This window comes from Aquarana catesbeiana, linkage group LG01 (genome assembly GCF_042186555.1).
Source record: "Aquarana catesbeiana isolate 2022-GZ linkage group LG01, ASM4218655v1, whole genome shotgun sequence".
Classification (NCBI taxonomy): Eukaryota; Metazoa; Chordata; class Amphibia; order Anura; family Ranidae; genus Aquarana; species Aquarana catesbeiana.
In genome coordinates this window covers 48,978,373-49,005,092 of record NC_133324.1, presented here as the reverse complement: position 1 = coordinate 49,005,092, position 26,720 = coordinate 48,978,373, and the positions used below count along the sequence as shown (strand labels likewise).

Here is a 26,720-nt window from a genome sequence, read left to right as displayed (position 1 = left end):
TTTCCAAATTTTGCATTTGTATTCAGCCCCCTTTGCTCTGATACCCCTAACTATAATCTAGTGGAACCAATTGCTTTCAGTAGTCACCTAATTAGTAAATAGAGTCCACCTGTGTGTAATTTAATCTCAGTATAAATACAACTGTTCTGTGAAACCCTCAGAGGTTTGTTAGAGAACATTAATAAACAAACATCATCATGAAGGCCAAGGAACACACCAGACAGGTCAGAGATAAAGTTGTGGAGAAGTATAAAGCAGGGTTAGGTTATAAAAAAACATTCCAAGCTTTGAACATCTCACAGAGCTCTGTTCAGTCCATCATCCGAAAATGGAAAGAGTATGGCACAACTGGAAACCTACCAAGACATGGCCGTCCACCTAAACTGACAGGCTGGGTAAGGAGAACATTCATCAGAGAAGCAGCCAAGAGGCCCATGATAACTCTGGAGGAGCTGCAGAGATCCACAGCTCAGGTAGGAGAATCTGTCCACAGGACAACTATTAGTCGTGTTCTCCACAAATCTGACCTTTATGGAAGAGTGGCAAGAAGAAAGACATTGTTGAAAGAAAGCCATAAGAAGTCCAGTTTGCAGTTTGCGAGAAGCCATGTGGAGGAAACAGCAAAGATGTGGAAGAAGGTGCTCTGGTCAGATGAGACCAAGCCAAGAAATGTTTGGCCTAAAAGCAAAACGCTATGTGGCAGAAAACTAACACTGCACATCACCCTGAACACACCATCCCCACCGTGAAACATGGCGGTGGTAGAATCATGTGGGGATGCTTTTCTTCAGCAGGGACAGGGAAGCTGGTCAGAGTTTATGGGAAGATGGATGGAGCCAAATACAGGACAATCTTAGAAGAAAACATGTTAAAGTCTGCAAAACACTTGAGACTGAGGCGGAGGTTCACCTTCCAGCAGGACAACGACCCTAAACATACAGCCAGAGCTACAATGGAATGGTTTAGATCAAAGCATATTCATGTGTTAGAATGGCCCAGTCACAGTCCAGACCTAAATCCAATTGAGAATCTTTGGCAAGACTTGAAAATTGCTGTTCACAGACGCTCTCCATCCAATCTGACAGAACTTGAGATATTTTGCAAAGAAGAATGGGCAAAAACAGGACAGAGCTCTGTGAATGTAAACAATACAGAGTTCTGTCAGTGGGGATGTGCCCCTATTTGCTTTCCTGCAAAGAAACCGGCACATCCTTTAGTAAGATTTACTAACACTGTACACACAAACACTGGCTAGGCACACATTTTAACACTTTGATCGGCCTAGATGTTAACCCCTTCCCAGCCAGTGTCATTAGTACAGTGACAGTGCATATTTTTAGCACTGATCACTGTATTAGTGTCAATGGTTTTCACAAATTGTCAATACAAAATAAATAGATAAAAAAATAAACTAAAAATTCCAGTATACATTGCATAGTTTGTAGACGCTATAACGTTTGCGTAAACCAATCAATATACTCTTATTAGCTTTTTTTTTTTGTATATGTATCAGAACACATATTGGCCTAGTTTTTCGAAGGCATTTGATTTTTTACATTTTTTTTATTGGTTTTATAGCAGAAAGTAAAAAATATATTTTTTTCCAAATGTTCACCACCAAAAGAAAGCTCTATTTGTGTGTGTGTGTGTGTGTGTGTGTGTGTGTGGGGGGGATCGTTTGAGTACAACGTTGCATGAGAGGGGGGGGGGGTACATCTTCGGGAGGGCAAGTGGTTAATGAACAGACCCCCTATGTAGTGACGTCAGGACAAGTATGAGAGCCCTGAAGCCATCAACCTTTAAAAACAAGTCACCAATGGCAGCTCCGGTAATTACAGAATTCCTTTATCGATGATGGAATCCTGTCGTTTACAGACAGCCATAAGGCCACTGATTGCACGGTTTTGTTCTGTTTCCTCGATCACAGGCTTCATATAGCAGAGAGCTGGATGTATTCTCTAATCACCTGCCCCCGGCTAATGTTTGTTTTGAATAATGGCAAAGATTTCCTGGTAATTTCTGCAGATATAATGGTCATCTAATCTTCATCTGTGCTCCTCTCCCACGCTAACTGTGGCTGATTTTAGCACCGGAAATGTTAAATCCAACCGAAATAGGCATTTTCATGTACATTTTAAAATTAATGATATTTACAGAGGAGAGACGAACATATTGTTTCATATATATTTAAATTAGAACGAGAATTTTTTCTTTGTTTGCATAGAGTGGAGCAATGTCAGACCAATCCTTTAGGTTTACTTTACTGCAGTCTGTAAAGCCAACGAGAAGGATTTAGGCAATTTTCTGTTCTAGTGGCAACCGAGAGAGAGAGAGGAGAAATATCCCCAGTGGAGACACAACAGTAATTGTTTTTATTTAAAAAAAAGGGGGAAGGTTAGAACCGTAGTCAGGTTTTAAATTGAATCTACAACACTTCTATGATAAGCACAAAGTTCTTCTCTGAGCCAGCGCAGCTTTACCAACAGTGCCTCCTCAACTCCGCCCCCTCTGCCCCACCTTCCCAGCAACTCCCCTCCCTCGGCCCCGCCTTCCAAGCAACTCCCCTCCCTCGGCCCCGCCTTCCCAGCAACACAGCTCCCTCGGCCCCGCCTTCCCAGCAACACAGCTCCCTCGGCCCCACCTTCCCAGCAACACAGCTCCCTCGGCCCCACCTTCCCAGCAACACAGCTCCCTCGGCCCCACCTTCCCAGCAACACAGCTCCCTCGGCCCCGCCTTCCCAGCAACTCCCCTCCCTCTGCCCCGCCTTCCCAGGCAACTCCCCTCCCTCGGCCCCGCCTTCCCAGGCAACTCCCCTCCCTCGGCCCCGCCTTCCCAGGCAACTCCGCTCCCTCTGCCCCACCTTCCCGGCAGCACAGCTCCCTCTGCCCCACCTTCCCGGCAACACAGCTCCCTCTGCCCCACCTTCCCGGCAACTCCGCTCCCTCTGCCCCACCTTCCCGGCAACTCCGCTCCCTCTGCCCCACCTTCCCGGCAACTCCGCTCCCTCTGCCCCACCTTCCCGGCAACTCCGCTCCCTCTGCCCCACCTTCCCGGCAACTCCGCTCCCTCTGCCCCACCTTCCCGGCAACTCCGCTCCCTCTGCCCCACCTTCCCGGCAACTCCGCTCCCTCTGCCCCACCTTCCCGGCAACTCCGCTCCCTCTGCCCCACCTTCCCGGCAACTCCGCTCCCTCTGCCCCACCTTCCCGGCAACTCCGCTCCCTCTGCCCCACCTTCCCGGCAACTCCGCTCCCTCTGCCCCACCTTCCCGGCAACTCCGCTCCCTCTGCCCCACCTTCCCGGCAACTCCGCTCCCTCTGCCCCACCTTCCCAGCAACTCCGCTCCCTCTGCCCCACCTTCCCAGCAACTCCGCTCCCTCTGCCCCACCTTCCCAGCAACTCCGCTCCCTCTGCCCCACCTTCCCAGCAACTCCGCTCCCTCTGCCCCACCTTCCCAGCAACACAGCTCCCTCTGCCCCACCTTCCCAGCAACACAGCTCCCTCTGCCCCACCTTCCCAGCAACACAGCTCCCTCGGCCCCACCTTCCCAGCAACACAGCTCCCTCGGCCCCACCTTCCCAGCAACACAGCTCCCTCGGCCCCACTTTCCCAGCAACACAGCTCCCTCTGCCCCACCTTCCCAGCAGCACAGCTCCCTCTGCCCCACCTTCCCAGCAACACAGCTCCCTCTGCCCCACCTTCCCAGCAACACAGCTCCCTCTGCCCCACCTTCCCAGCAACACAGCTCCCTCTGCCCCACCTTCCCAGCAACACAGCTCCCTCTGCCCCACCTTCCCAGCAACACAGCTCCCTTTGCCCCACCTTCCCAGCAACACAGCTCCCTCGGCCCCACCTTCCCAGCAACACAGCTCCCTCTGCCCCACCTTCCCAGCAACACAGCTCCCTCTGCCCCACCTTCCCAGCAACTCCGCTCCCTCGGCCCCACCTTCCCAGCAACTCCGCTCCCTCGGCCCCACCTTCCCAGCAACTCCGCTCCCTCGGCCCCACCTTCCCAGCAACTCCGCTCCCTCGGCCCCACCTTCCCAGCAACTCGGCTCCCTCGGCCCCACCTTCCCAGCAACTCGGCTCCCTCTGCCCCACCTTCCCAGCAACTCGGCTCCCTCTGCCCCACCTTCCCAGCAACTCGGCTCCCTCTGCCCCACCTTCCCAGCAACTCCGCTCCCTCTGCCCCACCTTCCCAGCAACTCGGCTCCCTCTGCCCCACCTTCCCAGCAACTCTGCTCCCTCTGCCCCATCTTCCCAGCAACTCCGCTCCCTTGGCCCCACCTTCCCAGCAACACAGCTGCCTCTGCCCCACCTTCCCAGCGACACCGCTCTCTGCCCAAACCTTCCCAGCGACACCGCTCCTCGGGCGCACCTTCCCAGCAACACCGCTCCTCCCTCTTCCCTGCCTTTTCAGCAACTTCTCTTTTCAGTTCCCCCTAAATCCCCCCTTCCCCCCCCCCCCCCAAGCAGTGATTCCTCAGCTTAGTTCCCCCTTCCAGCAGTGACTCAGCAGTTTAGATCCCCTTAACCTGTCACTCTGAAGTTAAGCTCCCTCTACTCCCACCAGTTACTCAGCAGTTCAGTCTCCCTCCCCTCTAGTAGGGTCTCAGCAGCTCAGATTCCCCTAATCCTCCTTCCCCTACTCTCACTCCTGGCAGCTACTCAGCAGTTCAGTCCCTCCCTCTTTTCCCCCAGCAGTGACTCAGCAGCACAGTTCCCCTTCACAGCAATGACTCAGTAGCTAAGATGCCCCAAACCCTAACCTCAGTAGTTAAGCTCACCCCTACTCCCACCAGTTACTGAGTAGTTAAGCACCCCCCCAGCGACGTGGCAGCTCAGCTCTCCCTTCCAGCAGTGACGCAGCAACTCATAATCCCCTAACACCCCCCCCCTTTCCTCCCAATCCCAGCAGTTGCTCAGTAGTTCAGCATGCGCCCCCCCCCCCCCCAGCAGCTCAGCTCTCCCTTCCAGCAGTGACACAAAAGCTTATATTCCCCTAACACCCCCCCTTCCTCCTGGTAGTTCTGCTCCCCCTACTCCCATTCCCGGCAGCTACTCAGCAGTTCAGCCGTCATCACCAGCAGTGACTCAGCAGCTAAGCTCCCTCTTCCAGAAGTGACTCAGCAGCTAAGCTCCCTCTTCCAGAAGTGACTCAGCAGCTCAGATTCCCCTAACCCGCCCATCCTCCCATCTCCTTCCCCCCAGCAGCTCCCCCTACGCCCATCAGCTACTCAGCAGTTCAGTTCCTCCTACACCCCCTCACAGCAGCTCAGCTCCCTTCCCCAGAAGTGAAAGGAGTTACTACTATGGCATAGTTCAGCCTTCTAAATTGAACACATGCACAGTAGGATCTGAGCTGCTCATTGTTGACTTTACTGTTTCTGCTGTGAATTTTGAGGATGAATTACTTCACAGTGGATGCCGATACGGCAGTCACTGGGGGTTTGTTTTAATGCTGAGTAAATACTTGAATGTCCATAGCCATGGCATGTTCACTTTAAAACTTTATGACTAAAGACAGTATTTTCCTTCCTACTCTTCCTAGCAGCATGCATTTCCTGACTACAGGTGCAGTCTATGACACAGGCTCTGACCTGGGGTCAGGAACCTCACTAAACACATAGTAAATACATAATGAGGTTATCAGCGTGAACAAGGACAAAAATCAGATCATCAGGAAGCGGCACTGCGGAGCCAGTAAAGGGTTACAGCGGGGAGCTGGCAGCATGAAGCTCCGTACAGCTTTTTGCTGGATAATAGGAGTGTACGGTAAACACTCGGCCCTAACCTGACAGCATGTGAAATGTGGAATTATCTGCAGCTAATTCACAGGCAGCTAGTGCGTTTCTGCTTGACTGCTGCCATGTCATGACTCTCCAGCAGCAGCTGCCTCCGTCCCGCCGAGAATGTTCTGCTATTCCAGCTGGGGAGGAGAAGCTTATTTTAGAAGGCCCCGGGAGACTCGATTCAACGCTCACCAACAGCACCGAAATGGTAATTTTTAATAGTGGCTTGAAAGAGTCGGGACAAGCAGATGTAATTCTGATTTTCATTCTGCAGTAAGGGCCCTTGAATGTATCAGGAGCCTGAGACAGGGACCGGCAGAGCATAGACAATAACATGTCCTTAAAGTGAACCTGACATGTGTATTAGGAGAAGATGAACAATAAAGATGGAACAGCAGCTCCTAAAGAGGGGTCTGGAAATTATTTTTAGGATATAAAATATTTTCAATGTACTTGGAGAACCTTCTACCCCCTAAACCCAGGCTGTCCACATGAGCTTCATCTTCTGCCCTGACCTGTAATCAAGTCCCATCTCCCATTGGAGGGCAACCCACCATTTAACAATCTTATTCTGAAGCCTAAAGAGGCTGTATGGATCTCTGTGCCGATGTTAGGCAGGACTGATACACAGTATGGACAAAAAGAGGTGGACATCTCTCAAATAAAGGGAGTTTTTCCAGTGAAGGCTGTGATCAAAGCTGAATTATGGGAAAACAAAAGGGTTAACTGCTCGTTTATGTCTAGGGGGACCAGGTACGGCAGTTTTACTTTATAGCAGACTGCTATGCACTGCTAGATCGGCCAATGCAGCCTTTTCCTCCCTATGGCTCAGCGGTCTAAGCTCATCCGACATAATCAAGACGGATGCAGGAGCCGAAAGAAAATGGCACATCATTAATGGGAGTAAGACATCGCACATGTGGTCAGAGAGAGGAAGAATTGGGCTCCTCCCAAAGCCAGTGACAGTGGGAGGAATAGGACCCCCCCCCCCATCGTCAGAAAGAGGAATGCCCCCCCATCAACGGCGCCAGCGGGAGGAAAAGGATCCCCCCATTGTCAGCGGGAAGAATAGGACCCCCCCCCCATTGTCAGTGGGAGGAATGGGCACCCCCCCCCCGTCTGCCTCAGCAAGAGGAATGCCCCCCATCAACAGCGTTAGCAAGAGGAATGACCCCCCCCCCCCCCCAATTGACAGCATCAGCAAGAGGAATGACGACCCCCCCCCCCCCCCCCTGACAGCATCAGCAAGAGGAGTGACCCCCCCCCATCGACAGCGTTAGCAAGAGGAATGACCCCCACCCCAATTGACAGCGTCAGCAAGAAGAATGACACCCCCCCCCCCCATCGACAGCGTCAGCAAGAGGAATGACCCCCCCCCCCCCCATCGACAGCGTTAGCAAGAGGAATGACCCCCCCATCGACAGCGTCAGCAAAAGGAATGACCCCCCCATCGACAGCGTCAGCAAGAGGGATAACCCCCCATCAACAGTGTCAGGGCGGGAGGAATAACCCCCCCCATCGACGGTATCAGCAGGAGGAATGCCCCATCCCCATTGTTGGTACCAGAGGGAGGATTTGAGCCCCCATTGTTGGCATCTGTGGGAATCGTCCTCATCCGTTGGTGTCAGCGGAAAGACTGGTGCCTCATTGGTGTCAGTGGGAGGAATAGTACCCCAAGGGCCAGATAAAGAAAAGAAATGGGCCGCATACGTCCCACAGGTTGCAATTGAGACCACTGCCCTAGACAGCAATGAGCAGCTAACCCTTGAAGTGTGGGTGCAGCCCTACTGCAAGGGAGGATGTATATCGCCTCGAATAATCGTGCATCTCTAGGCTTGTAGTTCATTCACATAGAGAGCTGTTGATTTAAAAAACTGACAGCTGGATCTTCTCCCGTACTGCTTTCACAAGGGGGGGGGGGGCGTAATCGGGTAGCGGCTGCTGCATTGGTAACATGTTACATCTTCCACCCTAAAAGCGGGTGGAACAGGTAACGTTTCCAAAGGTGAACTTATCCTTTAAACCTTCAGGAATGTTGGCCTCCTAAGATCCCCTGCAGTCCCCTCTGGTTCCTTCTACTGCCCCCCGCGTCACTGCTGTATCCTGTAAGGACATGGAGGTCAGCGAGAGGAGCCTGTGGGAGCTTTGGGTGACCCAGGAAATCACTCCCCAAAGTGAAAGTTTCCCTGCAGACCACAGGGGAGGATTTCTATCCAATAGAGCGTCATTCTGGTGGAGTGGGAAAGGTAGGTTTTCACAGTGAGTTTTTATTGTAAGTCACTTCTTTTCAGCAGTTTAGAAGCCTTGAAAGGCTCATTGTATAAATACCATCTGGCCCATAACAACTGTGTGGCCTCTCAAACTTTGGTCAAAATCCAGAGTCTGGATGTTCATACCAGTGCTCCACTGTCACTTGCGGTAAAGTGAGGGACACAGGGCTTCCCATGATAGTCATAGATGCCATTTCTGACCACTGAAGATTTATTTTAAAGTACAGAATAAGACAACACATCAACATATAAAAACCCATAAATAAAATACATAAACATAACAAAAAAACCTCAGCTTATCATTTTACCCACCTGCACAAAGAACCGTTGCATTTCGGGACAGCGCCTAGAGAAGGTGTGGTTGTAACAGCAGCCTCTCTAGTCTGTATGGCCAAAGGAGTTCTAGAAAAGCAAAACACAATAGGAAGAGTTAAAGCCCAGTAGAAATAAAAAAAAAAAAAGCTACGTGCTGAGCCAGATATGTAGCTTAGCAATCAAAAAAGCTCACTCTTTTGGCTCACTGAGCTGAGGGTCAGGAAGTGTGTCCAACTTCTGCAGACACACTACCACTTTCGCACAGAGCGCAAGGGCCCTTCTACACAGCATGCTGGCAGGGGACAGGATTCTCTACTCAGGCTGCAGCTGCTTTCCAAAGAAAATCTGCAAGGGATCCTTGTTTTGATGCACTTTGAGAGAGTGTATTCACTAAATTTAAGCTACAAAAAAGTTTGGTTTTGCTTTAATGCAACTATAAAAACTAAGGCTTACCAGGAGGTTTGAAAAAAAAAAATTAATATACGGTATACAGTATCTCACAAAAGTGAGTACACCTCTTACATTTATGTAAATATTTTATTCTATCTTTTCATGTGACAACACTGAAGAACTGACACATTACTACAATGTAAAGCAGTGAGTGTACAGCTTGTATAACAGTGTAAATTTGCTGTCCCCTCAAAATAACTCAACACACAGCCATTAATGTCTAAACCGCTGGCAACAAAAGTCAGTACACCCCTAAGTGAAAATGTCCAAATTGGGCCCAAAGTGTAAATATTTTGTGTGGCCACCATTATTTTCCAGCACTGCCTTAACCCTCTTGGGTATGGAGTTCACCAGAGCTTCACAGGTTGTCACTGGAGTCCTCTTCCACTCCTCCATGAGGACATCACAGAGCTGGTGGATGTTAGAGATCTTGCGCTCCTCCACCTTCCGTTTGAGGATGTCCCACAGATGCTCAATAGGGTTTAGGTCTGGAGACATGCTTGGCCAGTCCATTACCTTTACCCTCAGCTTTTTTTAGCAAGGCAGTAATTGTCTTGGAGGTGTGTTTGGGGTTGTTATGTTAGAATACTGCCCTGCGGCCCAGACTCCAAAGGGAGGGGATCATGCTCTGCTTCAGTATGTCACAGTACATGTTGGCATTCATGGTTCCCTCAATGAACTGTAGCTCCCCAGTGCCGGCAGCACTCATGCAGCCCCAGACCATGACACTCCCACCACCATGCTTGACTGTAGGCAAGACACACTTGTCTTTGTACTCCTCACCTGGTTGCCCCCACACACACTTGACACCATCTGAACCAAATAAGTTTATCTTGTTCTCATCAGACCACAGGACATGGTTCCAGTAATCCATGTCCTTAGTCTGCTTGTCTTCAGCATACTGTTTGCGGGCTTTCTTGTGCAGCATCTTGAGAAGAGGCTTCCTTCTGGGATAATACCATGCAGACCAATTTGATGCAGTGTGCAGCGTATGGTCTGAGCACTGACAGGCCAATGCCTCACCCCTTCAACCTCTGCAGCAATGCTGGCAGCACTCATACGTCTATTTTCCAAAGACAACTTCTGGATATGACGCTGAGCACGAGCACTAAACTTCTTTGGTCGACCATGACGAGGCCTGTTCTGAGTGGAACCTGTCCTGTTAAACCGCTGTATGGTTTTGGCCACCGTGCTGCAGCTCAGTTTCAGGGTCTTGGCAATCTTCTTATAGCCTAGGCCATCTTGATGTAAAGCAACAATTTCTTTTTTTCAGATCCTCAGAGAGTTCTTTGCCATGAGGTGCCATGTTGAACTTCCAGTGACCAGTATGAGAGAGTGAGAGCGATAACACCAAATTTAACACACCTGCTCCCCATTCACACCCGAGACCTTGTAATACTAAGGGGTCACATGACACTGGGGAGGGAAAATGGCTAATTGGGCCCAATTTGGAAATTTTCACTTAGGGGTGTACTCACTTTTGTTGCCAGCGGTTTAGACATTAATGGTTGTGTGTTGAATTATTTTGAGGGGACAGCAAATTTACACTGTTATACAAGCTGTACACTCACTACTTTACATTGTAGCAAAGTGTCATTTCTTCAGTGTTGTCACATGAAAAGATAGAATAAAATATTTACAAAAATGTGAGGGGTGTACTCACTTTTGTGAGATACTGTACATACAATGCCTTGCAAAAGTATTCACCCCCCTTGGCTTTTTGCCTATTTTGTTACATTACACCCTTTATGTTTTTTTTAATCTGAATTATATGTGATGGATCAGAACACAATAGTCTAAGTTGGTGAAGTAAAATTAGAAAAATATATGCATAAAACTATTTTTCAGAAATAAAAAAAAACTGATAATTGGCATGTGCGTATGTATTCACCCCCCTTTGTTATGAAGCCCATAAAAAGCTCTGGTGCAACCAATTACCTTCAGAAGTCACATAATTAGTGAAATGATGTCCACCTGTGTGCAATCCAAGTGTCACATGATCTGTCATTACATATACACACCTTTTTGAAAGGCCCCAGAGGCTGAAACACCTAAGCAAGAAGCACCACTAACCAAACACTGCCATGAAGACCAAGGAACTCTCCAAACAAGTAAGGGACAATGTTGTTGAGAAGTACAAATCAGTGTTAAGTTATAAAAAAAATATCCAAATCTTTGATGATCCCTAGGAGCACCATCAAATCTATCATAACCAAATGGAAAGAACATGGCACAACAGCAAACCTACCAAGAGACGGCCGCACACCAAAACTCACGGACCGGGCAAGGAGGGCATTAATCAGAGAGGCAGCACAGAGACCTAAGGTAACCCTGGAGGAGCTGCAGAGTTCCACAGCAGAGACTGGAGTATCTGTACATCGGACGACAATAAGCCGTACGCTTTATAGAGTTGGGCTTTATGGCAGAGTGGCCAGAAGAAAGCCATTACTTTCAGCAAAAAACAAAATGGCACGTTTTGAGTTTGCAAAAAGGCATGTGGGAGACTCACAAAATGTATGGAGGAAGGTGCTCTGGTCTGACGAGACTAAAATTGAACTTTTTGGCCATCAAAGAAAATGCTATGTCTGGTGCAAAGCCAACACATCACCCAAAGAATACCATCCCCACTGTGAAACATGGTGGTGGCAGCATCATGCTGTGGGGATGTTTTTCAGCAGTCAGGACTGGGAAACTGGTCAGAGTTGAGGGGAAGATGGATGGTGCTAAATACAGGGATATTCTTGAGCAAAACCTGTACCACTCTGTGTGTGATTTGAGGCTAGGACGGAGGTTCACCTTCCAGCACAATGACCACAAACACACTACTAAAGCAACACTTGAGTGGTTTAAGGGGAAACATGTAACCGTGTTGGAATGGCCTAGTCAAAGCCCAGATCTCAACCCAATAAAAAATCTGTGGTCAGACTTAAACCATCCAACTTGAAGGAGCTGGAGCAGTTTTGCGAGGAGGAATGGGCAAAAATCCCAGTGGTAAGATGTGGTAAGTTCATAAAGACTTATCCAAAGCGACTTGGAGCTGTGATAGCCGCAAAAGGCGGCTCTACAAAGTATTGACTTTAGGGGGGTGAATAATTATGCACATTGACTTTTTCAGTTATTTTGTCCTATTTGTTTGCTTCACAATAAAAAAAAAATCTTCAAAGTTGTGGGCATGTTCTGTAAATTAAATGATGCAAATCGTCAAACAATACATGTTAATTCCAGGTTGTGAGGCAACAAAAAACACGAAAAATGCCAAGGGGGGTGAATACTTTTGCAAGGCACTGTATCTCTATATATATTTTCTTTTTCTAAATGAGATCCATCTTTACGAATATCTGTCTGCTACTAAAAATCTCAGCTGAAGAGCAGGTACAATAAAAAGGTGCCCATCGCCACCATTGCTAGTCAGAAAAGACCTGTGGCATCCTCTAATCTGAATTGGCCACAACTCTTTTCTATGAGAACACCACAGGGGCTGGTAGGGGGACTCAGTGGGCATGCGGGTGGGTGGTAAGATGATCAGGGCCTTGCCCTGAAGATAATCACTAACACAAAGGGGTGCACATTGGAATGTTATCTAGCTAAAACTTATTGGCAGCTGCCTACCAGTAGCTTTTACCCTTTTGTTGCCATGGTTATGCCAACACGTGCCGCTAAAATACACACAGATTTCAAATCCCACCAATAGAAGTTCAAAAGATACAGCAGCACTGACTATGGCCCGCGGGTTCTGTGTTTGCTGGAAAGAATGCTGCCCCTGGGAGTGGGAGCAGGTCTCCTAACAGTGCCCTCTAGTGGGGGGGGGTGGGAGCAGATGGTTCACGGTGGAGCAGAATACAAACCGCTCTGGGAGACTTCAGTGCACATTACTTGAAATATCACTGACCTTTAGTAAAGGTATCCCATCACACTGGCATTTATCAAAGGTTGCAGAGATAAGTAGAGATGCATAATTTATAGTCAATGTGTAGTTAGTTATACTTCAGACTGGAACTTCAAGCAAACTGTTAAATCCACGGCAGAAGTAAAGTTTATAAATAGTAGATTTTGGAAGGTTTAAAACCTACTTCAGGATTATTTCATGTTTTTTTATTACAGGGAAATCGCTAATCACTTCCTGTCCTGGTGATGGATGTCAGGGAGAAGCTCACACTGGATCTAAACCTTCTACACAAAAACACTTTCGCTGGATTCGGGCTTTAACCACTTGCCTACCGGGCACTTTCACCCCCTTCCTGCTCCTGTCTCACTTTAAATGACAATTATGCGATCATGAAACACTGTACCCGTATGACGTTTATATCATTTTTGTTTATACAAATAGAGTTTCCTTTTGTTGGTATTAGCTAAACAAAATTAAAGACCTACAATTTTGAAAACTTTTCTTAGTTTGTTATAACATTTTGCAAACAGAACGTTTTTCTCCTTCACTGATGTGCAGTGATGAGGCGGCACTGGTGGGCACTAATGAGGCGGCACTGGTGGGCACTGATGAGGCGGCACTGATGAGGCGGCACTGATGAGGTGGCACTGATGAGGCGGCACTGGTGGGCACTGATGAGGCGGCACTGATGAGGCGGCACTGGTGGGCACTGATGAGGCGGCACTGGTGGGCACTGATGAGGCGGCACTGGTGGGCACTGATGAGGCGGCACTGGTGGGCACTGATGAGGCGGCACTGGTGGGCACTGATGAGGCGGCACTGGTGGGCACTGATGAGGCGGCACTGGTGAGCACTGATGAGGCAGCACTGATAAATGTAGATATCCCCTTCCTGGTTGTCAGCTCTCCTCACGCTGTGAAAACGTGAGGAAAGGAATGGCGATAACCGGCAAGTGTGTTTACTTGATTGGACACAGCTGATCACGAGGTAAAGGGCCGCTGTGATTGGCACTTTACCCTGATTTGTGATCAGCTGTGTCTGCCGGATGCATACCCCAGTGGGGGCACAGTTCTGGGAGGACGTCAATAGATGCCCTCCCAGAACTGGTCGACCGCGCTATAGCCGTGTTTCGGCTATAGCGCGGTCGGCAAGTGGTTAAAGAGATTCTACCACTTTGTTCATTCTCGGAAAAGTGACAGGTTCTCTTGAAAGAACACCCCTCTTCCCCGATACTTACACTGTGCTCCCCGCTATTCTATCAGAGCCCTTTTCCATTATGAAGGTGCAAACTAAGTGATCTGCTCACACGCTGTGTGGAGGGTCCCCATTAGTCTTCTCCTGGCAGCGGGTGGTCCTCTGATGCAGAAAGTGGAGCATTTGTGAGGACTTCTGTGCCACTCTCTGCATCAATATGCTGAATGAAAAGCATCGTGTGACACCATGTCAGCTCGCAAACCCATTGACCCCAGGTATTTAAAATATGTCCTTAGTCTTCCACTGGGTATCACTCCACTTCAAAGCTGAATTCCAGGAATTCAGCTCCTGTATAAAAATTGAAGGCACACTATGAGTTAAGTCCAGCGAGGTGCATGACACTTCCTGGGCTCATCTCCATTATTTATATCTGACAGCTTTATAGTACTCCTTGAATATAGCTATCACTGTAGTTCTCAGAGGGACATTGATCATTCTGAGCTCTGCATCTTGAACAGGAGAGCCGGTGCAGCTGCTATGCCTGCCCGCTCCTCCCCCCCTCCTCCTGTCCATTCACAGAAGACATTGTATTATATGAACACATTCACAAAATACAAAGGCTTCTCTGAATGGGCAAGCAGAGAGGAGGGGGTGGTGGGCATAACTGCTCTGTGTGCCTTTCTCCTCTCTCACTGCCTTGAGTGTAATTCTCGGCACACTAATGAACATGTCAGATATAAATATAAATCATAGAGTGCCTTCACTTTTTACAAAGTGGCTGAATTTTTGGAATTCAGCTCTAAAAAAAATAAAACAGAGCATCATGAGGAAAAAATGAAGTACTACAAGGGACAGTTCCAGACTGAAAGTGTGTATTACAGGATAACTTTATTTTAATTTGACCCAGTGCTGAGCTTGAACCCCTATGTAAGCTCTAATATGGCGCTTCCTTACACTGGGTTTGGACTCCCTGGCTCTAACAGAGGGATGGAGAAGCAAGGGTAGTGAGTGGGCAAGGAATTGTTTATTGATTCGCAGGTATATATCGACTGATCGCAGGCATATATGAGGCAGCACAGCAGTGTGGTTATAATACTGAGCTGACACATATACACTATATTACCAAAAGTATTGGGACACCTGCCTTTACACGCACATGAACTTTAATGACATCCCAGTCTTAGTCCGTAGGGTTCAATATTGAGTTGGCCCACCCTTTGCAGCTTCAACTCTTCTGGGAAGGCTGTCCACAAGGTTTAGGAGTGTGTCTATGGGAATGTTTGACCATTCTTCCAGAAGAACATTTGTGAGGTCAGACACTGATGTTGGATGAGAAGGCCTGGCTTGCAGTCTCCGCTCTAGTTCATCCCAAAGGTGTTCTATCGGGTTGAGGTCAGGACTCTGTGCAGGTCAGTCAAGTTCCTCCACCCCAAACTTGCTCATCCATGTCCTTATGGACCTTGCTTTGTGCACTGGTCCAAATCATTTGGTGGAGGGGGGATTATGGTGTGGGGGTTGATTTTCAGGGGTTGGGTTTGGCCCCTTAGTTCCAGTGAAGGGAACTCTTAAGGCGTCAGCATACCAAGACATTTTGACCAAGCTCATGATCCCAACATTCTGGAAACGGTTTAGGGATGCCCCTTCCTGTTCCAACATGACTGCACACCAGAGCACAAAGCAAGGTCCATAAAGACATGAATGAGAGAGTTTGGGGGGCGTCAATGGGTGGGCCAACTCAATATTGAACCCTATGGACTAAGACGCCATTAAAGTTTATCTGTGTGTAAAGGCAGGCGTCCCAATACATTTGGTAATAGTGTATAGCTAGTGTCCCTTGCTTGTGTTGGGAGCGGTCACCATTTACGATCAAGAGCCAGTGGAGCAGGCTCCCTGATCACATGATCACCGACAGCCAATCACAGTGATTGCCTGACTGGCAAACCAATGCAACGCCTTTGGCGCAACAAACCGTTAACGGGTATCAGCTTCCACGTACACTATATACCTGTCCATGAGAGACGCTCAGACACAATGACGATGTGCTAGTACATGAACTCGAACGCTTATGAAAACGATCCGGCAGTGAGAGCGCAATGCAATCACATTATCACTCTATATCACAGAGCATGAAGCCGCCTCCTGAGCGGAGACACATTATCCGGTAACTTCTCACCCTGCCCTTTGGTGATAATTCCACATAAATGTGAGCGTCTGTCACCGGGCAGATTCCACACTGATCCATCATCCTCTAGTCTATAGATCCGCGTGAGCAATTACAGTCTGAGCTTCATTATAGCTTAAGGGGGGCAGCTGCGCCTGGCGATTCATAAAGCACCGTGTGATGAAACGCACCAATTACGTCATCCGGGCCATTCTCACATAAATGCCCTGAAGAAAAGATAATAGGGGTAGTTGATGTGTTTTTGTTTCATTAAAAGGTTTAATGAATGTTTCAGTAAGTCTGTAAAGCGAGTCTGATCACAGCGCCGTTCACACGTATCCTCGCATACTCCATTTTTTTTTTCTTTTTTAAGCGGCTTGTTTACATTTGCTTTGGTCTCTGAGTACAAATTCCTCTTTAGAGAGCATGGGACAGGCGGTAAGGAGGTGCATCTCCTCACCACCTGCTGTGCACGTGGTTGTGGGGTACTTGCAGAGCAGCCTCATTCACTTGAGTGAGAGGGAGAAGAAATCCTGCCACGGCCCCATGGGGCACAGGAGAAAAATGGAATGTCAAAGTAGCTTGAATGCGTGGAATGGTGGTAGTCTATTTACTAGATACAGAAGAGCCTCAACTGTGTCCCCTGACATCAACAGAGGGCCACATAAAATATTCAGCGAATGTAATGGTATAGAAAGCGGTCAGAGACTGCGGCCACGCTACCGGAGACGGTCAGAGACTGCGGCCACGCTACCGGAGACGGTCAGAGACTGCGGCCACGCTACCGGAGACGGTCAGAGACTGCGGCCACGCTACCGGAGACGGTCAGAGACTGCGGCCACGCTACCGGAGACGGTCAGAGACTGCGGCCACGCTACCGGAGACGGTCAGAGACTGCGGCCACGCTACCGGAGACGGTCAGAGACTGCGGCCACGCTACCGGAGACGGTCAGAGACTGCGGCCACGCTACCGGAGACGGTCAGAGACTGCGGCCACGCTACCGGAGACGGTCAGAGACTGCGGCCACGCTACCGGAGACGGTCAGAGACTGCGGCCACGCTACCGGAGACGGTCAGAGACTGCGGCCACGCTACCGGAGGCGGTCAGAGACTGCGGCCACGCTACCGGAGGCGGTCAGAGACTGCGGCCACGCTACCGGAGGCGGTCAGAGACTGCGGCCATGCTACCGGAGGCGGTCAGAGACTGTGTCAACTCAAGAGATTTCTTCTCCATTTCCTTTTTTGGACAAGATGTAACAAGAAATACCTCCACACAGACTGCAACAAAACAGTAAAAGTCAGAGTCAGAACCTCGAGTTATTACCAACCACTCCCCTTATTCCTTTTCCTGTTGTCATAGACATTAGTCTAATTGTAGTCTGTCTGATGGGGACAGAGACAGCAAATGAACAGAACCATTCACATTTCCCAAATCTATCCAAAAAAGCTTTGTCTGGAGTTGGGTTGTAAATGGTGAAGGTTTTTTACATTCATGAAGGTAAAAAAAAAAAAAAAAAAACTACTTCAGTGTGCAGCTCCACCCCAATACTTACCCGAGCCAGCGAAGTGCACAAGAGCAGCGGCTCTCCCGGGTCTCTGCCTACTCATTGGCTCCCTCTGCGGTGGGATTGGGGGGAGTGGAACTGATCCATGCTCTGTGTCCCCCCTATAGACACAAAGAGGCGGTACGGGAGTGAGCATGAGTGCCCCCAAACAGCTTGCTCTGGGGGCGCTCGGCAAGAGGGAGGGGCCAGAGGTGGCGGACCTGAAAAGAGGAAGATCGGGGCTGCTCTGTGCAAAACCACTGCACAGAACAGGCATGATAGGTTTATTATTTAAGGAAAAAAATAAATAAATTAGAACCACTTCAACAAGAGATCATTAAAGCACTTGTATACTGTTGGACATTTTTCTTTTGTTTTTCCCCTGCAAGGTAAAGTAAATGTGCTAGTATGCATCGCATATAAGCACAATATGTGAAACTTACCTTAAAACAAAGCTGTTCCAGCACCGCAATGTCAGAGCTGCAGGGGCGCCCCATCTTCACCCATCTTACTTCCGGGTTCGCGAACACCGGCTCTGTGAATGGCCATAGTTGTGACATCACACTCAGGCATGCATGCGGGAGCTGCCGTTCTAGACACAGGGCTCTGAAGAAACGGCATGGATGGTTGTTCCTTTGGAGCGCATGCGTCTGATTTCACTGGCTGCATGTAATGTAAATATCTCCTAAACGGCGCACATTTAGGAGCTATTTGCACCACCTATAGGTAAGCCTTATTATAGGTAAAAGTCAGCAAAGGAAGTTTACTTCCTCTTTAAACCCCTTTTATACATATTATATATATATATATATATATACACACACACGCACAGTATCTCACACAAGTGAGTACACCCCTCACATTTTTGTAAATATTTTATTCTATCTTTTCATGTGACAACACTGAAGAAATGACACTTGTCTACAATGTAAAGTAGTGAGTGTACAGCTTGTATAACAGTGTAAATTTGCTGTCCCCTCAAAATAACTCAACACACAGCCATTAATGTCTAAACCACTGGCAACAAAAGTGAGTACACCCCTAAGTGAAAATGTCCAAATTGGGCCCAATGTGTCAATATTTTGTGTGGCCACCATTATTTTCCAGCACTGCCTTAACCCTCTTGGGCATGGAGTTCACCAGAGCTTCACAGGTTGCCACTGGAGTCCTCTTCTACTCCTCCATGATGACATTACAGAGCTGGTGGATGTTAGAGACTTTGTGCTCCTCCGTCATCCATTTGAGGATGCCCCACAGATGCTCAATAGGGTTTAGGTCTGGAGACATGCTTGGCCAGTCCATTACCTTTACCCTCAGCTTCTTTAGCAAGGCAGTGGTCGTCTTGGAGGTGTGTTTGGGGTCGTTATGTTGGAATACTGCCCTGCGGCCCAGTCTCTGAAGGGAGGGGATGATGCTCTGCTTCAGTATGTCACAGTACATGTTGGCATTCATGGTTCCCTCAGTGAACTGTAGCTCCCCAGTACCGGCAGCACTCATGCAGCCCCAGACCATGACACTCCCACCACCATGTTTGACTATAGGCAAGACACACTTGTCTTTGTAATCCTCACCTGGTTGCTGCCACACACGCTTGACACCATCTGAACCAAATAAGTTTATCTTGGTCTCATCAGACCACAGGACATGGTTCCAGTAATCCATGTCCTTAGTCTGCTTGTCTTCAACAAACTGTTTGCGGGCTTTCTTGTGAATCATCATTAGAAGAGGCTTCCTTCTGGGATGACAGCCATGCAGACCAATTTGATGCAGTGTGCGGCGTATGGTCTGAGCACTGACAGGCTGACCCCCTACCCCTTCAACCTCTGCAGCAATGCTGGCAGCACTCATACATCTATTTCCCAAAGACAACCTCTGGATATGATGCTGAGCACGTGCACTCAACTTCTTTGGTCGACCATGGCGAGGCCTGTTCTGAGTGGAACCTGTCCTGTTAAACCGCTGTATGGTCTTGGCCACCGTGCTGCAGCTCAGTTTCAGAGTCTTGGCAATCTTCTTATAGCCTAGGCCATCTTTATATAGACTAGAGCAACAATTCTTTTTTTCAGATCCTCAGAGAGTTCATGAGGTGCCATGTTGAACTTCCAGTGACCAGTATTAGAGAGTGAGAGCGATAACACCAAATTTAACACACCTGCTCCCCATTCACACCTGAGACCTTGTAACACTAACGAGTCACATGACACCGGGGAGCGAAAATGGCTAATTGGGCCCAATTTGGACATTTTCACTTAGGGGTGTACTCACTTTTGTTGCCAGCGGTTTAGACATTAATGGCTGTGTTTTGAGTTATTTTGAGGGGACAGCAAATTTACACTGTTATACAAGCTGTACACTCACTACTTTACATTGTAGACAAGTGTCATTTCTTCAGTGTTGTTACATGAAAAGATATAATAAAATATTTACAAAAATGTGAGGGGTGTACTCACTTTTGTGAGATACTGTGTGTATGTATATTATACACACACACACACATATATATATATATATATATATATATATATTTTTTTTTTCTTATTTCAGGTACTTATATAGCGCCGTCAATTTACGCAGCGCTTTACATATACATTGTACATTCACATCAGTCCCTACCCTCAAGGAGCTTACAATATAAGGTCCCTAACTCACATTCATACATACTAGGGACAATTTAGACAGGATCCAATTAACCTACCAGCATGTCTTTGGAGTGTGGGAGGAAACCGGAGTACCCGAAGGAAACCCACGCAGGCACAGGGAGAACATGCAAACTTCAGGCAGGTAGTGTCGTGGTTGGGATTCGAACCAGCGACCCTTTTTACCCTTTTTGACATCACCAGGATGCCGCCAGGACCTCCGGGGATTGGCACCACAATGGACCACCAGGTATGCCACCCTAGACCATCAGGGAAATGCCAATCAGTGCCCAGGCAGCTACCAAACAGGGCCCATCCCCAATGCCTGCCAGTGCCATCAGTGATGCCTATCAATGCCATCTATCAGTGCCGCATATTAGTGCCGCCTATCAGTGCCACCCATAAGTACCCATCAGTGCAGCCTTTCAGCACCCATCAATGCCCATCAGTGCCACCTCATCGGTGCCCGTCAGTGCTGCCTTATCTGCCTTATCAGTGCCCATCAGTGAAGGAGAAAACTTACTTATTTACTAAATTTTATAACAGAAACAAAAAAGAAACTTTTTTCTCCAGAATTTTAGGCCTTTTTTTTATTTGTTTAGCAAAAAATAAAAAAATGCAGGGGTGATCAAATACCACCAAAAGAAATCTCTATTTGTGGGAACAAAAGGATAAAAACCTCTGTTTGGGTACAGTGTAGCAAGACCGCGCAATTGTCATGCAACCCCTGGCAAGAATTATGGAATCACCAGTCCCTGAGGATGTTCCTTCAGTTGTTTATTGTTGTAGAAAAAAAGCAGATCACAGACATGGCCAAAAACTAAAGGCATTTCAAATGGCAACTTTCTGGCTTTAAGAAACACTAAAAGAAATCAAGAAAAGTAATTGTGGTGGCCAGTAACAGTTAGATTTATAGAGCAAGCACAGGGAATAAATTATGGAATCACTCAATTCTGAGGAAAAAATTATGGAATCACCCTGTAAATTTTCATTACAAACACTAACACCTGCATCAGATTAAATCTGCTTGTTAGTATGTAGGTAAAAAGGAGTGATCACACCTTGGAGAGCTGTTGCAACAAGTGGACTGACATGAAGCATGGCTCCAACACCAGAGATGTCAATTGAAAAAAAGGAGAGGATTATCAAACTCCTTAAAGAGGGTAAATCATCACGCAGTGTTGCACAAGATGTTGGTTGTTCACAGTCGGCTGTGTCTAAAACATGGACCAAATACAAACAACATGGGAAGGTGGTTAAAGGCAAGCATACTGGTAGACCAAGGAAGACATCAAAGTGTCAAGACAGAAATCCAATCATCCACAGTCCACGATTGCCTTTCCTTAGCCCATTGTAACCTTGTTTTTTTGTGTTTAGGTGTTAGAGATGGCTTTCTTTTAGCTTTTCTGTATGTAAATCCCATTTCCTTTAGGCGGTTTCTTACAGTTCGGTCACAGATGTTGACTCCAGTTTCCTTCCATTTGTTCCTCATTTGGTTTGTTTTCAAGGCATATTGCTTTAAGTTTTCTGTCTTGACGCTTTGATGTCTTCCTTGGTCTACCAGTATGCTTGCCTTTAACCACCTTCCCATGTTGTTTGTATTTGGTCCATGTTTTAGACACATCCGACTGTGAACAACCAACATCTTGTGCAACACTGCGTGATGATTTACCCTCTTTAAGGAGTTTGATAATCCTCTCCTTTTTTTCACTTGACATCTCTGGTATTGGAGCCATGCTTCATGTCAGTCCACTTATTGCAACAGCTCTCCGAGGTGTGATCACTCCTTTTCACCTACATACTAACAAGCAGATTTAATCTGATGCAGGTGTTAGTGTTTGTAATGAAAATTTACAGGGTGATTCCAGAATTGAGTGATTCCATAATTTATTCCCTGTTCTTGTTCTATAAATCTAACTATTACTGGCCACCACAATTATTTTTCTTGATTTCTTTTAGTGTTTCTTAAAGCCAGAAAGTTGCCATTTGAAATGCCTTTAGTTTTTGGCCATGTCTGTGATCTGCTTTTTTTCTACAACAATAAACAACTGAAGGAACATCCTCAGGGACCGGTGATTCCATAATTTTTGCCAGGGGTTGTATAAACAGTGACAGCGCTGAAAGCTGAAAATTGGCTTGGGCAGGAAGGGTGTTAAGTGCCTGGTATTGAAGTGGTTAAAGTGGTTATAAACCCTGTGCTACCACTTTAAGCCTATAAAAATAAGGCTTACCTGTAGGTACCGTGAATATCTCCTAAACCCGCACAGTTTAGGAGATATTCACTGAAGAAACGGCTCGCCTGTGCCACAACCGGCGACTCCCACGTGCATGAGTGGGAGTGACGTCATCGCGGCTCCGGAGCTTGCGAACCCAGAAATAACTCAGGGAGACTTGTTACCGGTCACATCTGTGTGCGGGGACCGCTGCAACAGCTTTACTCTAAGGTAAGTATTTCATAATGAGCTAGTAGTATGCGATGCATACTAGCTCATTATGCCTTTTGTCCTGCAGGTTATTTTTTTTTTAAAGTAGCATGCAAATCGTACCTGAATAATATAGACACGATTTCAGTACGACTTTGTAAGCACAAGCTGAGAATGGTTAATGCCAAAGTTGTGGCAAAGTCGTACAAAGTAGTACTGCTCCCAGATCGCGGCCGCGAAATCGCGGTAAAATTGTGCGACTTTGAAGTCGCACAAGTGTGAAAGGGGCCTAAATCAGTCACTAATAATATAATAGTCATGCTATCACGTTTATGTTTTGATTTATGACTTATGATCACACATGAGTTTATCCTATTGAGTATTTCTATATGATACTGTGGTTCGAACAATTAGTCACCAATATCACATCACCCTTGCTAGCAAATTTTGTTGTTTGCGACTCATTATCGCATGAAGTCCTTTTTATATACTCACTGTATGATATTTTTATTTTGTGCCCTTTACTATGAGAGACAGATTTTTCACACTACAACCTTTTTTTTTTTGATTATATAGCCTTTTTTAAGGTTGGCTAGGTTCACCTACCTTGCACATTTTCAGCGCTACACTTTTTACTTACACATTTGTTCACAATTAGTCTTATTGTTGTGTTGGCTGCTTATATTTGGGGTTGGCGCAGTATTTTACCATAATCTATCAACCACTATATGGTTTGTGAGCAAGTTTTTGGAAGTGTGCAATCTAGAGGTATATATATATGTAAACATACATAGAAACAAGACAAAAATAATATATCACCTTTCGGACTCTAACTTGGTCTGTAGTAGTTCCTGTTGCTTCTCGAGCAGTTTGGCCTCGTGTTCCTCCAGTAGCTGCTGCAGACGCTCTTTCTCCACCTCAAGCTCCATCTTCTGCAACATTAATTCATGTTTCCTCTGCTCTGACACCTTCGCTCGTGGGGCGACCCCATTGCCTAAGCCAGAGGTGGTGGAGTGACTAGAAAAGGAGCAATCTTCTGGGTGTCTTGTGAGCGAGAATTCTGGTTGACCTTTCCCACGGGAGTTGTGTGTCGGTCGGTAGAAGCAGCAATGAGATGGTGGCTGATCTAAGGCACTGCTGCAATGCTGGCCACGGGTCACATCCGGACAGCGTACGTTTGGTATATCAGAGCAGCAGCATTTCCTCCGTGCACAACTGTCCAAAGGGAACCCATCTGGGTGGCAATGGAAACCACATGCAGGTGTGGGGTCAGTTCTACAGAAAGGACGTGCCGTTATGGAACACAAGCTTTCTAATTCAGTGTTCGGTTTATGGCACGGAGCGAGGTAGGATCCATTCAGTTCATTTGCTGTTGGCTGCTGTTGAATTTTTGGCACCTTTTAAAGAAAATGAAGAAAAATTAGTTTAAAAAAAAAAAAACGCTGCAGGACCAAATTCTAACACTTTCTTGAACTTACAGACGTTTCTTAGTGAATAATGGAACATCTGTTAACAAATTAAGGCCCCTTGCACACAGGCGGTCCATTTTCTTCATCCGTTCAGTCACTTACTTTGTTAGAAAAATCAGATGAAAAACTGATCCAGACTTACGTTTTTATATTCTTTGTGTACATCCGTTTTACAATTTATTTCACATTTTTGAAATGAGTAGAATTAGTCAAAAATCGATCCAAATTCTATTTTAAGAATAGCTGGGTGCCAAGAAACAGCAGCCAGCACATCCTTAACAACCGATGAGTCATCAGATGCCAACGGGGTTCCCCGCCAACAGCGTAATGTAAAAGAAGATTGTGAAAAACACAGCATGGGGGTCCCCCCTCAATCCATGCCAGGCCCTTTGGGTCTGGTATGGATTTTAAAGGGAAGCTCACACCAAAAAAAAAAGGTGTGGGGTCCTCCCCAAAATCCACACCTGACCCTCATCGAAGCATGCAGTGCAGAAGCCCCCCAACCCCCCCCCAAAGCACCTTGTTCCCATGTTGATGGCCAGGGTCGTGGGGAAGAGGCCCTTGTCCCTATCAACATATGGGGTGGGGGGCTTGTTGCAGGAGGCAGAGCCCCTCCTGCCCCAAAGCACCCCCCACGTGGCCTGGTATGGTTTAGAAGGCCTGCATGCTCGGATAAGGGTCTGGTATGAATTTTGGGGGAGGGGATCTCATCCTTTTTTATGGCATGAAGTTCCGCTTAAAATCAACACCAGACCCGAAGGTTTTTTTTTTCCACAATTTTTTTCTACATTCAGCTGTCAGCGGGGAAACCTGCTGACAGCTGATGACTCATTGGTTGTTAGGACGCCGGCAGGTGCCGTTGACATCCATTTAGGTAAGTTTTTTAAACCATAAAACATCTGTCAACGGAGGGAGGAAAAACAGACAAACAGGACGTCCATGTGAAAGGGGCCTGAGGCTGAACTCCAAGGCAAGCTAAACACACCATTGAAACACATAAGGGGAGCTATCTAGTCTTGCAAAGGATTTCTATTTTTGCCCTTCCAGTCCTGAGATTTATACAGCTCTGTTATGTCTAGCAGGGCAGGAGACCTGATTTTAAACTGCTGCTGTTAACACTTAGGGCTCGTTTACTCTTGTGCTACCCTCTGAAAAGCAGGGATCTGCAGATGATCGCTTTTCAAAGGTTGCTTAACAGGAGGATGGAAAGCAATGTGCTGCCTCCTCACTTCCTTTTTTTAATCCTATAAAGCAGTGGTTGTCAACGTATGAGCTAAAAAGAGCCTCAAAAGCAGACCTGACATCACCAAAGGGCCACACATTATGTTCAATATATGTAATGCTTGGGAGGACTGTCAGACTGCAGGCCTAATAGAGAAAAACGAGGGTCAGAGAATGTGGACATGCTACATTGTTGGCCAGGGATATGCTGCAGAAGACATTATGAAACTAAGAACATGTTACAGGGAGGCTAGTAGAGATCAATGCTATTACCCTAATTACGTTCCCGCTGCAGAATACTGAGGTCTGCACATCATATACCAAAGGGCAGCAGGTCGGGCACCAGAGTTGTAAAACCTGTACTACCGTGCCGCATTCAGGTGCATTGCACACTGTTGCAAGGTGATTTTGGCGTGGCCCCATTCGCTTAAATGGGATGTGTTCACGTCATGGTGGTTCTGCCCCCTAACCATGACAGGTGACATCTTTGGCACGGTTGCGAAGCAAAGTATTGCAACAGTGACGCATACATCTCTATCTAGCAGTTTGGGGGGGGGGGTGTGTGTGTTAAACTGCTGCTAAAACTCCTATTATCATCAAACCCCACCCCCTGGCCGCAAGTGTAGGGTAGACCCTACAAGCCTTGTCCATCCACAAGGCTGTACAGTTAAAGGAGAAGCAGAAGACTGATTAGGTCATATCAGTGCGCTTTCCTATGAGCATGTTTCTTACTCGCACATGAGCACTGCAGCACAACTAACAGGCTCCCAGTGCTGCTTCTCCCTTCCCCAGTCTGAACTCTGCTTACAAGGAGTGTGAGAGGCTGATACCAAATCACATTCAGGTATTTACACCGCTTGCATTGATTTTACATCTTTCTAGAGTTCATCTCTAAAGCTGCCTTCCAGAAATTCGGCCACTTTGTAAAAAGTGTAGGCACACTAAGTTAAGTCCGAGGAAGTGCATGACCTCTCCTGAACGTATCTCTATATCTGACAGGTTTATGGCTCTACTGGGGCATACACGACACTGAAGCTGTGAGAGAGGAGAAAGAGGCACACAGAGCAGCTATGCATGTCCTTTCCTTCTGATGCCCATTCAGAGAAGCCTTTGTATTTTGTGAATGAGTTCACATTATACAAAGGCTTTTTTGATTGGGCAGGAGGAGGGGAGAGGCAGGCATAGCAGCTGCACTGACTCAAATGTTGAAGATGCTTAAACCTGAAGCATCAGCATCCGGCTCCCGGAAAATACAGCAATGGCCATCTCCCAGGAGTGCAATAAAACTGTCAGATGTAAACAATAGAGATTAGACCAGGAGATGTCATGCACCTCCTTGGACTTAACTCATAGTGTGCC

The 26,720-nt window shown here is 47.3% G+C and overlaps 1 protein-coding gene across 2 annotated transcripts in view; it reads right to left on the bottom strand.

Annotated features, from left to right (window-relative positions):
• Positions 1-26,720, bottom strand: part of KIAA1328 (KIAA1328 ortholog) — a 289,603-nt gene that overhangs the window by 88,431 nt on the left and 174,452 nt on the right. For both annotated transcript variants that reach the window (XM_073618414.1, XM_073618423.1), the window contains exons 7-8: positions 23,491-24,068; positions 8,375-8,464 (exon numbers count right to left, since the gene is read on the bottom strand). In XM_073618414.1, coding sequence (XP_073474515.1) covers positions 8,375-8,464; positions 23,491-24,068 — 668 coding nt within the window. The remainder of the gene's footprint in view (positions 1-8,374; positions 8,465-23,490; positions 24,069-26,720) is intronic.